At 37.6% G+C, this 12,496-nt stretch overlaps 1 protein-coding gene across 10 annotated transcripts in view; it reads left to right on the forward strand.

The window, feature by feature from the left end:
- The window catches only part of LOC115214926 (brefeldin A-inhibited guanine nucleotide-exchange protein 1), a 201,812-nt gene that overhangs the window by 120,675 nt on the left and 68,641 nt on the right, over positions 1–12,496 (forward strand). For 9 of the 10 annotated variants that reach the window (XM_036505599.1, XM_036505600.1, XM_036505598.1 and 6 more), the window contains 3 exons: positions 1,866–1,973; positions 7,481–7,649; positions 10,622–10,856. In XM_036505599.1, the coding sequence (XP_036361492.1) occupies positions 1,866–1,973; positions 7,481–7,649; positions 10,622–10,856 (512 nt within the window). The remainder of the gene's footprint in view (positions 1–1,865; positions 1,974–7,480; positions 7,650–10,621; positions 10,857–12,496) is intronic. The other variant, XM_036505604.1, reaches the window with a different exon arrangement.

The following is a 12,496-nucleotide window of genomic DNA, read 5'->3' on the forward strand; positions in this document are numbered from 1 at the left end:
CGTCCGTTTCCGTGCTAGCACGGGTTGGACGGTTCAACCGGGGTCTGGGAAGCCAAGTGGCTGCACCAGGCTCCAGTATGATCTGGCAGTGTTTCTACAGCTGGATGCCCTTCCTGACGCCAACCACTCCGTGTGTGTAGTGGGTGCTTTTTACGTGCCACTGGCACAGGTGCCAGGGGAGTCTGGCAGCAGCCACGATCGGTTGGTGCTTTTAACGTGCCACCGGCACAGAAGCCAGTCATGGCGGCGCTGGCATTGGACACGTTCGGATGGTGCTTTTTACGTGCCACCGGCACAGAAGCCAGTCAAGGCAGTGCTGGCATCGGCCACGTTCAGAGGTATATGTCTCTCAGATATTTCTGTTGGCAATAAAGGTTTATCTGTTTTTCTACATATAAAATGTGTGATGCTACATGGTAACTGACTAGGCTCAGGTACTGAATGCAGAGTCAAAAGAGAAAGTGAGCATAATCTGTTGGATGTGTCATATTAATTTACATCGAAGGTGAACTGTGAGCAAAGGGAATAGCAGCTAGGTGCTAAAGATATCAGCCAGTATGTGCAGAAGAGACAGTTACACTGTTATAAGGATCGACATATGATGAGTATTAGATAAAAGATGTGGCATGTGCTGATGGCAGAAGGCACATGCTGCTGCTGCAGAAGATCAAGAAAGATATAAAGAGTGAGGAAGAAAGTATCAGGATGCTGAGTTTTGTAGCTCAGCTGAGAAAGTATACAGATAAGTGATATAGCAGATCTGACCAACAGGTCTTTTTTCCCCCGCTACTGTTAAAATCTGAAGACAGTTTAACATCCCGCACTTGCAATGTCTCAATTCACTGCAGCCAAAATGTAGTTTTAAATAGTCTTTAGTGTTTGTGTCATTATCATCATTGTTTCTGTGTTTGCTTTTCTTTGTTGACATGAGTTGTATGAGGCTTTTGTTTTATGGCTGAATTTCCTTCCTGGCACCTTTAATGTGTCTTACTAAGTATTGACATTCACCACTAACATAAACACCAGTTTATTTCATCAAAACAAAACTTTTCATTTTGTTTTTCTTCTTTTCTTTTAAACTTTTTTTCTTTTGCTTTGTTATTTTTACTCTCCATTTCTTATGTTTATTTTATAAATTTTTCATTTTAACTCTTTTCCTCTATCACCTAATGTCTTTTTGTTCTTTTCACTCTGTGCTTATCCCTCTGTCTCTCTCTCACTTTGTTTCTGTCTCTCTCCATCCATATTACGGAGATGTACTCGCATAGCAAGTGATTTGATCTGAGATCGTGTGCTGGAACGAAAACAATTGCAGCGTGGAAGGTGTTTGTAAGCCATTTAAGAAACACACAAAAGCCGTTCGATTCACTTCAACATTTAAGTTTAATTTGTCAAAATATTTTTGTCAGTGAACAGGTCACGGATTTTAGCGACGAAAATATTTTGACAAATTAAACTTAAATGTTGAAGTGAATCGAACGGCTTTTGTGTGTTTCTTAAATGGCTTACAAACACCTTCCACGCTGCAATTGTCTCCATCCATACTTATATATCTATTTATAACTTTCTATCTGTTTATCCTTACCTTTGTTTATATGTGTATCTCTGCTTTTCTGTATTTGTATTTGCTACCGTTTTGTCTTTGTCCATTAATCCTTAATTTCTCTTTCTGCCTATCCATCTTTGCTACTTTGTTTGTCTATTCTTGCATCTCTCTCTTTCTCTCTCTTCTCTTCTCTCTCTCTTTATTATTAAGCATGGTAAGATAAATTGTCCTCCTATATATATATATGTATATGTATTTATTCATTCCTGTGTTCATATATTTTTTTTCCACTCCAATCCATTTTTATTTTTGCTGATAGAGCAGGACAAGAGGCCAAGTGAGAAAGGTGTTGAGGTGGTATCCCCTAGCGTTCCAGCTGCTGAACCAAGGAAGACCTCTCTCACTACTCTATCCCCCGTACTGGGAGGTGAGGAGATTCATGCTGTGCTCATGTCACCCTTGCACATTCTAGTTATTGTTGGTGTTGTTATTGGTGGTGGTGGTGTTGGTGTTGTTGTTGTATTTGTGGTTTTTGTTATTGGTGGTGGTGGCATTGTAACCATTACCGATGCTGCTTTGCTTCAGGGAAATTTTGCTCACTGTAGACAGCACTGTTGTTAATGTTAGAAAAACAGCAGAATTCATTGACTTATTGGTATTGCCTCCTCATAACCACTGGACATTTAGGACTTATTTCTCTTTCTTGTTAAAGACAAATGTTCATTCATTGAAACACTACTCTTTTAATCACTGCTGACTTGTGTCCTCTCTCTACTTTTTTTCTACCACTACTACTATGTTCTCTGCTCCTTTGAACTTGCCAAGTGTGCACTGACCAAAGCATATATCTCATCACTTCCCTTTTTCTTCATTTCCCACCTGTGTCTCACCTCCAGACTCAAACATAATCACACTTCTCACTAATTCTTCTTTTCAGCACTAGCTCTTTCAACTAACATGCACATTTTATACTCACACTTGCTCTCTCTCTCTCTCTCTCGATATATATATATAGTATTTCTAAATTGAATTTTTTTCCCTGTAAGTTTTGATTTATATTCCCTCAAATAATAATAATTATATATATATATATATATATATATATAGAAAGAGAGAGAGAGAGAGATCTTTTATTGCATTTTCAGTCATTGGATTTAGACTATGTTGAGGTACCACTTGTTTTAGGGTATAGTCAATTATATTAACCCCCACCCACCCAATGCTTAGTCTATTCGCATTCAAAAGATGAAAGACAAAAGTAGACTTGGGCAAGATCTTAACCGAAAATACTAATGGATGTAACCAAATGCTGCTTCTTTGGTCCATCTGCTGTAATATATCCACTTTATTTTTATTATAATATAAAACAAAGAAGAATGATAAAAGCCATCACTGAACTGTAGAAACAGAGGAAAAAACCCCACTTAAATCCATATATCAGCATTAATAAATTTTAAGGGATTCTGTTTCTTTTAGGGGACAGTGGGGTTCTGTTTCCTTTACTATTTTCCAATAAGCAGTTCTTTAATCCTTTAGGATTTAGATTACTCTGTTAATTGTGATGCTTATTTATTCACAATGTTTTGAGTTTGTCATGCATTGTCTCACAGTTTTGAGATTTCTACAATGTAATTGTTTATTTATAGTATGACGTTGTAGAGTTAGTGTAAGAGGCTGGATGTGGCCAGTTTGAAAGTAAAACAGGTAGAATATTTTGGCTGGATATGGCTGGTTTAGTTGCTAAAGGGTTGAATTAACTTATATTTGAGTTTACTGTGATGTGTTGGTTGCAGCAGTGATTCAGACTGGATAAGCATATGGTCACTCATTTTTATTAAACTAGAATCCAAGGAGAGAACTGAATTAATTCCTGCAGGCCAATGAAATACTCATTGTTTAACACTCCTGTTGCATACACAATGAGCTATGCCTCTTTATGGTATCCTTTTTGACAGCTAGATGGACTGGGCCATACAGGCTAATAGCCCTTCAGGCTTTCAGCTTAGTATCATGAAGGTGATGAGGTACAAATCTTTGACCCTCTGCTTGTTGTTCTGACAGCATGTCTACCGAACCAAGTTCAAGATTAGATGTTGAACCATGGTATATTTTAGCTAAATAGTTAATGTTTTTAGACATTGAATTTGGATACCTACATATTACATAAAATGAATTCATAAATATCACATGATCATACCATGTGACAATGGCAAATCCTCTTTTTGTTTTTCATTTTTTTTCTCTATTTGATCAACTTTATTGTTCATTTATCTGGACCAGGGTTAATTCAATCAACTGTATCCTCTTTTCCAAAATATATGACCTTGTGCCTATGTTTCTATCATTATAAATTTTAAATTTATTAATGTAATTAAATTAATCTGTTCTGATTGTTATTTAAGTATTTTGCATGCTATGCTGGTTTTGCACTAATTTAAATGCAGATATTACTCAAATACTGAAAATGTATTCACTGAACATATACAATGGAAAGATAGATTCTCTTTTGGCAACCTTACTTTTCATTGATGTGGTTGTTGAAGGATTCTAAATGAATGTTAGAGGCAGTTCTACAGGAATGTTAGGGTGGAGTTCTATACAGAATGGTATATGGGTTTTATAGGCATGTTCTAAGAGGTTCTAAATGGTTTTTAGAGGGTGTTTTATATATATATATACACCGGAGTAAGCACATAAATGTGAAACAAGGTGGAAAAAAGAGTACTCAAGTACCAGAGGTAGAGTAATATGCTTTATTTAAAAGCAGCACAAATATAACAAAAGCTGTTACTCGGAGTTTCACGTTCCCGTTCGTCGGACAGTTTGTATATTTATATGTTTGAGGGAGTTCTATAGGAATGTTATGGGGATTCTGTAAGAATTTAGAGGAGGTTCTACTTGAATACTAGAGAGGGTTGTTTAGCAATTTTAGAGGCAATTCCATTGGATTGTTAGAGGTGGTTGTATAGGAATGCTAGTAGTGGTTCTGTAGGTTAGAGGGAGTTTTGTAGAAATGCTGGAAGGGATAATTCTGGCTTCTATAACAATGTTGTGTATGTTATTGGTGGTGGTGGGGAGTCTCTAGGAATTTTAGAGCAATGTTAGAAGGGTTCTGATTGAATGTTTGAGGTGTTTCTATGAGAATGTTAGAGTGGGTTCTATAGGAATGTTAGTGGGTTTTGAAAGGATCTAAGAGATAGTTATGCAGTATTGTTAGAGAAGGTTCTATCAAAATGTTTAGCAGCTCTACAATAGATAGTTCAGTGTGCGCTGTAGCACTTTAATCTCGACAGTAAGTTTGCATGATTTGCATGTTCCATATGTAGACCACTACTTATAACACAGTGAACAGCATTTAGAAAAAAAAAGAAAAAAAGCTAATCCCTACCATCATAAAACAAGGTCTTGTGTCACATGGATATACACTCCAGCAAAACTCTTGCTTGTTTCTCTGTTTGGCTAACAGGCTTCACTTCTCTGTTACATTGTTCGGTCCTTGTTCGGTAGGAGTATAAGTATTGGTATCTGGCTAAAAACGGTTGCTACCAAATTACACATGTGACAAATATTTTCTAGCATATTAAATAATGAATGATAGAAACAGTTTTTTTCTAAAATGAAATAAAAGCAAACAATAAGTTTGATAGTAGCCTGAACAGGTAGATATGAACTGGCTGTGACAGATAAAATTTAAAAACAAAAATGAATTTTTTGTCAATGATTTTCAAAATAGAACCAAACATTGCATCCATAGGCATTGTTTCATAATTTTACTGGTAGATGCTGTGATGATGATGATTATTATTGTTTTTATTCGAGAAACAGGTGGCAGAATTTATAGAACATCACATGAAATACCTTATAGTATTGAGTTCAAGTTTCTGGGGTAGTTAAAATAAGTAGTAGGAGTCAATAAAAATAATTATGACCACACCCTCTACCACACCCCTCTACAAAAATTGCACCCAAACTTAGGAATTATTATTATCATTATAAAGCAGTGAGCTGGCAGACTTGTTAGCATGCTGAACAAAATACTTAGCCATGTCCAGATCTTTGCATTCTGAACTCAAATTCCACTGAGGTCTGCTTTGCGTTTCATCCTTATGGAATCAATATAGTAAAGCACAAATCAAGTACTGTAGTTTATGAAAATGACTCACTCCTTCCCATCAAAATTGCTAGCCTGGGACCAAAATTAAGAAAAGATTATTATTATTATTACTATTATTATCAATTCCTGTAGAGATTAACTTTGCCGTTAATGTTTTCTTGTACCAGTAAAATAGTAGAATTGGTTTAATCAATTATTTCCTCTCTCAATATGTGTAATCTTGGACCTGCATTATAAATCATTATTATTATTATTGATGATGATGATGATGGAAAGTTGGCAGAATTGTTAGAGCATCAGAATAAATACTTTGCAGTATTTCTTCTGACTTTTTACATTCTCAGTTGAAATCCTGCCAAGGTCAGCTTAGCCTTTTATTTGTCCAGGGTCAATTGTATAAAATACTGGTCAAATACTAGTGTTGATGTAATCAATTACCCCTCCCCCTTTCACAGTTACTGGCCTTGTGCCTAAATTAGAAACACTGTTGTATTATTGAGAACTTTTGTCTATTTGTATTTGTTGTGCCAAAATATTCACACAGTTGAAAATTTTTAACTTTAGTCTTTCTTTGTAAGTTGCTAGTTGGAGGTCTTGTGGTCTCAGATGGCTGAATTGATGGGGTTGGCAGATCATATCTCTTCACTGGCTCTCTCCTGTATCTGCAGTCAAGATGACCTGAAACAGAACCTACCCATACAGCTATAAAAAAAAGGTGCAATGGAATGTATTGTCAGTTGAGAGTTGGTTGCAGTGAGAACTTTCTAAAATTATACAGTTCTTCAACCACCAACAAGCAATTGTTCCATTAGCTTGTGTCTATGAGTTCAATTTTGCCAATGGGCTGGATAATGCAGCAGGAACAAGTTTCTATAGTTAATCTGAGACCAGTCTATTTGTCAGACTTACTTTTCATTCTGATTATAGAATATATGTGATGGTGTAGGACATGATGAGCAATGGTTTCCTACATAACTCACACAGCAATGTGTGTGCACATTGAATAATTCATTCATGTACCCATGATGAGTGGTATATACATGGATACAGACATATACATACGTGTGTGTGTGTATATATATATATATAAAATTAGAAAAACACCTTTTATCAATTCAAAATGAACAATTAAATTACACCATCTAGAAAATTACATATAATAGAAATATTAAAATTAAAATAACAATAAAATATCAATGATTAAGTAAATTGCAAAAAGAATAATAAAAATGTATATAGACCAATTATATACGTTTTTATTATTTTTTTGCAATTTACTTAATCATTGACATTTGTTATTTTAATTTTAATATTTCTATTATATGTAATTTTCTAGATGGTGTAATTTAATTCATTTTGAATTGATAAAAGGTGTTTTTTTTTTCTAATTTTTTTATATATAGATTATATTGGGTGAAATTTGATTTAGTATTTCTAAATTGAATTTTTTTCCTTGTAAGTTTGGATTTTATTCCCTCAAATAATAATTATTATTATTATTATTATTATATATATATATATATATATATATATATATATATATACACACATACATATATGACAGTGAAGACGAAATGATAGATTTTATTATGATACTGCTCAGGATTGAAACCCAGACATCCATATATTGAAGAAAGTAAATGATCTTCAATCCTGTTAACTCTAGATTAAAAATCTGGATTTTTTAATTACTATTTATACAGATTGTTACAAAATACAATAGGCTCTTCACTGGAAAGACCCTATTGTTGATCCCATTAATAAGTTTCTCGTCAGTAAACAACGTATTTATCTGTATTATTAATTTTCTTCCTCTCTAGGTTCAACAAGTCACCGCATATCAGATGACAACCTTGACAATTGTGCAGATGGAGCAGAGCCTGCTGCAGGTGCATTTGCTCACATTCTACAGAAAGATGCTTTCCTCGTGTTTCGCAGCCTGTGTAAACTTTCCATGAAACCCCTTTCTGAGGGGCCACCAGATCCCAAGTGAGTTTTTCTTTCAATAAGAGGTAGACTTGTAAATATATGATAGTTCCTCCTCCTCATCATCATCGTTTAACGTCTGCTTTCCATGCTAGCATGGGTTGGACGACTTTGACTGAGGGCTGGCAAGCCAGATGGCTGCACCAGGCTCCAATCTTAATTTGGCAGAGTTTCTACAGCTGGATGCCCTTCCTAATGCCAACCACTCCGAGAGTGTAGTGGGTGCTTTTTACGTGCCACCAGCAGGGGGGGCAGTCAGGCAGCACTGGCAAATAGTTCAATAGATGTATATTTAGAAATATTGTAGACTTGTGTACTCAAGAAGACCCGTACTCTGTAGCACAAGTGTTAAGACCAGTCTCTCTAGTGGTGAAAAGCACTCATGGCAGTGCCATGTAAAAGCACCTGTACCACATACAAGCGCCCGTGCAGTGCCACATAAAAACACCTATGTGGTGTCATGTAAAAGCACCCATGTCATCATCATTGTTCGACCGTGGTTGAGACAATGGAATTTACCATGCTACGCCAGACTTCACGGTCCATCATGGCATTACGGAGGTCCTGTTGCTGGATGCCTGTATCCCTGGAGATGACACAGGTGGTAGTTTCCCATATATTTGCATTTTAGTTGGATGGCACTTCCACGAGAGATTTTGAGCTCTCATAAGGAGGCGAGTGTAGGTTCCATCCAACCACCTCTCAAGCTTCTTTGATAACGTCCAGGTTTCTGAGCCATATAGTAGAATTTGTTCGACTGTGGCTTTGAAGATTTCAAGTTTGAAGTCTCTACTTAGATTTGATGACCAGATCTTATGCATGTCATGTGGTACCACATAAAAAACCACACTCTGTAAAGTGGTTGACATTAGGAAGGGCATCCAACCATAGAAACCATGCCAAATCAGACTGGAGTCTGATGCAGCCCACTAGCTTGTCAGCTTTGGTCAAATTGTCTGACCCATGCCAGCATGGACAACAGATGTTCAATGATGATGAAGCTTGCTTCCCAACCACATGGTTCCAGTTTCAGTCCTGCTGCTAAGTACCTTATACAGGTGTCTTCTACTATAGCCTCAGGCACCTTGTGAGTGGATTTGGTAGACGAAAACTGAAAGAAGCCCTTTGAGTGTGTGTGTGTGTGTGTGTATATATGTATGTGCATATATATATATATATATGTATCTATTGTGTTTGTCCCCCACACCATCGCTTGACAACCAATGTTAGTGTGCTTATGTTCCCATCACTAAGTGGTTCAGTAGAAGAGACCAATAGAATAAGCACTAGGCTTACAAAGAATAAGTCCAGTGATCGATTTCTTTGACTAAAAAGCAGTGCTCCAGCATGGCCACAATCAAATGACTGAGACAAGTAATAGAATATCTTAGATATTATGTATGTGGTGTCTGTGTTCATAACATAAACATTGGTCAATGGATCCTTAACTGTCATCTTTGTTATAGAAAGACTTCTCATTTGCCATCATCTTTTTGGCCTGTTTCCTGGTGACCGTGCATTCTATCTAGCTTGTATATTGACCTGATTGGTAGGTGATGAGGTGAATCATATTATATATGAAATATAATAATAATATTTAACGAAGGAGGTGGTGAAGCACGACTTTCGAACTTTAGGCCTCACTGAGGAAATGACCAGAGACCGAGACCTTTGGAAATATTCTGTACGTGAGAAGACCAGGCAGGACAAGTGAGCCCAGCCCACTTATGAATGCCTTTCCTCCCTTGGACACAAAGACCGGTTGAGGCAAGCGAAGTCGATATAGAACCTCATCCGACGACAGACACCCATGCCAACACCCCATGCTTGCGAAGACATGTTGGGGCAAGCGAAATCGAAATCGAAACCGAATTGAACCAGCCAGGATCCCTGGCCTGGTGGTACGTAAAAAGCACTATCCGACTCGTGGCCGTGGCACGTAAAATACTCCAATGCGACCGTACGACAGGCACCCATGCCAACCCCCTTGCTTGTGAAGACATGTTGGGGCAAGCAAAATCGAAATCGAATTGAACCAGCCAGGATCCCTGTCTGGTGGTACGTAAAAAGCACTATCCGACTCGTGGCCGTGGCACGTAAAATACTCCAATGCGACCGTACGACAGGCACCCATGCCAACCCCCTTTGCTTGTGAGGACATGTTGGGGCAAGCGAAATCGAAATCGAATTGAACCAGCCAGGATCCCTGGTCTGGTGGTACGTAAAAAGCACTATCCGACTCGTGGCCGATGCCAGCACCGCCTCGACTGGCTTCCGTGCCGGTGGCACATAAAATACACCAATCTGACCGTGGCCGTTGCCAGCCCCGCCTGGCACCTGTGCAGGTGGCACGTAAAAAGCACCCACTACACTCACGGAGTAGTTGGCGTTAGGAAGGGCATCCAGCTGTAGAAACATTGCCAGATTAGACTGGAGCCTGGTGCAGCCTTCTGGCTTCCCAGAACTCCGGTCGAACCGTCCAACCCATGCTAGCATGGAGAACGGACGTTAAACGACGATGATGATGATGATGAACATTGGAATGCAATGCAAACTTTGAATCTGTCAAACTGTCTTACCCATGTTAGCATGGAACATGGATGGTAAGTGGTAATCTGTGAGAGATATATATAATAAATATGTATATATATCATCATCATCTTCGTTTAACGTCTGTTTTCCGCGCTAGCACAGGTTGGATGGTTCGACCAGGCTCCAGTCTGATCTGGCAGTGTTTCTACAGCTGGATGCCCTTCCTAATGCCAACCACTCCACGAGTGTATATATATATATATATATATATATAATATATATATATATATATATATATATATATAATAAATCAAAAAACATAAAAATAAACAAGTTTTTGACGGTTTTATAGATATTTCAAAATTATGATGCTAAATGTTTCCATTATTTCATCCAACCCTTGTATCTATCCGTCTATCTATGTTTATATTGTTTAATTGCAGGTCTCATGAGTTGCGGTCCAAGATCCTGTCTTTACAGTTGCTACTGTCAATTCTGCAAAATGCTGGGCCAGTGTTCAAAACCAATGAAATGTTCATAAATGCTATAAAACAGTATTTGTGTGTTGCCCTGTCGAAGAATGGTGTCAGTGCCGTCCCCGAAGTCTTTGAGTTATCTTTAGCCATTTTCCTTACATTACTCTCTCATTTCAAACAACATCTCAAAATGCAAATTGAGGTAAGTGACTATCCTGCTTCATATCATTCATCCTTTTCTGTATAATTTTCACTGCAAAATAGTTCTATCTGTTAATTCATTCCTTGTACAAGTTGTTAGTAACATACTTTTAAAATGTTCTCTGTTTGATTATTAGTTGAGCAAACATATTTTACAAGCACAAGGACACAGACTTTAGAGGAGGTTTTAATTAGTTTTATCAACTTTAGTACTTAGGTGATACTTATTTCAGCAATTCAGCTCGCTCCCATCATAGTCCTTTCTACTATAGGCACAAGGTCTAGATTTTGTGGAGAGGGGAACAAGTGATCACATTGACCCCAGTACTCAACTGGTACTTAATTTATTGATCCCAAAAGGATGAAAGGCAAAGTCGACCCTGGTGGAATTTGAACTCAGAACATCGTGGCAAATGAAATACTGCTAAGCATTTCACCTGATGTAATAATTCTGCCAGCTCGCCATAATAATGAAAGCTTCCTTTGAGGGGATTTGAACTCTGACTGTGAAGAGATATGGTTATTTGCTACAAGGCATTTGTCTGCTGCTCTACTAATTCTGCTGTCTATTACTTGTAAAATATGATAAAAGCACCCGTACCAATGCCACATGAAAAGCACCCATGCCAGTGCCACATAGGAAACACCTATGCCTGAGCCACATAAAAAGCACTCGTGTTGGTGCCATGTAAAAAGCTCTGTAAAGTGGTTAGTGTTAGGAAGGACAACCAGCTGTAGAAACCATACCAAAACAGATGACTAGAGCCTGGTGCAGCCCTCTGGCTTGCCAGCTCATGTGAAACTGTCCAACCCATGCCTGCATGGCAAATGGACATTAAATGATGATGATGATGTTGATCTTTGCTTGTTCCAAACACTGAAATGTCTAAGGCACATGAGTAAATATGTTTTTCTCACAGATAATTATTTCCAGTTTAGACACAAGTTGTTAGAAGCAAACTAAATTATATCTGACTTCAGTCATATACATAAATTGTACGCATACATTGAGTGGAAATAGTCTTGTGAGAAGGCTATAAATGATAGGAGTAGATAGTGTTATTCAGACTGAATCTTTGCATTGTGAAGCTTATAGTAAACAAGTGATGTTATCAAGGAAACCAATGATTGATGTATTAGGTTGGTCAGCTCTACACTCAAACCAGTGACATTATAAATAGTTACTCAAATATTGGGAACAACAGGACCATGCTTTAATGATTGGCTATGTGATGCAAATTGTGATCATCTGGGTTTCTTCTGTCCAGTTTACTGAAGAGTATGACTTGGTATGTCCATTGTTTGAAGTGGAAATTGTAACAGATATATACTAGGTGGACTTAGTTTCTTCACCATCATTTTCACACCCACTTTTCCAAGCTTTGCATGGATTAGATTGAGGCAAATTTTCTACAGCCAAATGTCCTTCTTGTCGCCAACCTTCACCTGTTTCCATGCAAGGTAATATTTTCCCCTAGCTTGACACGTTTTACACTGGAGACTGGAAACAAACAACCTTGCTTGTTTGATGCTGATGCTCATTTACAACCATCACATGATGTCTATACACATGCGCACACACATATACACTTGATGGACTTTTTCAGTTTCTATCTACCAAATCCACTCACAGTGGTTTGG

This window comes from Octopus sinensis, linkage group LG8, assembly GCF_006345805.1.
Source record: "Octopus sinensis linkage group LG8, ASM634580v1, whole genome shotgun sequence".
NCBI classification, from domain to species: Eukaryota; Metazoa; Mollusca; class Cephalopoda; order Octopoda; family Octopodidae; genus Octopus; species Octopus sinensis.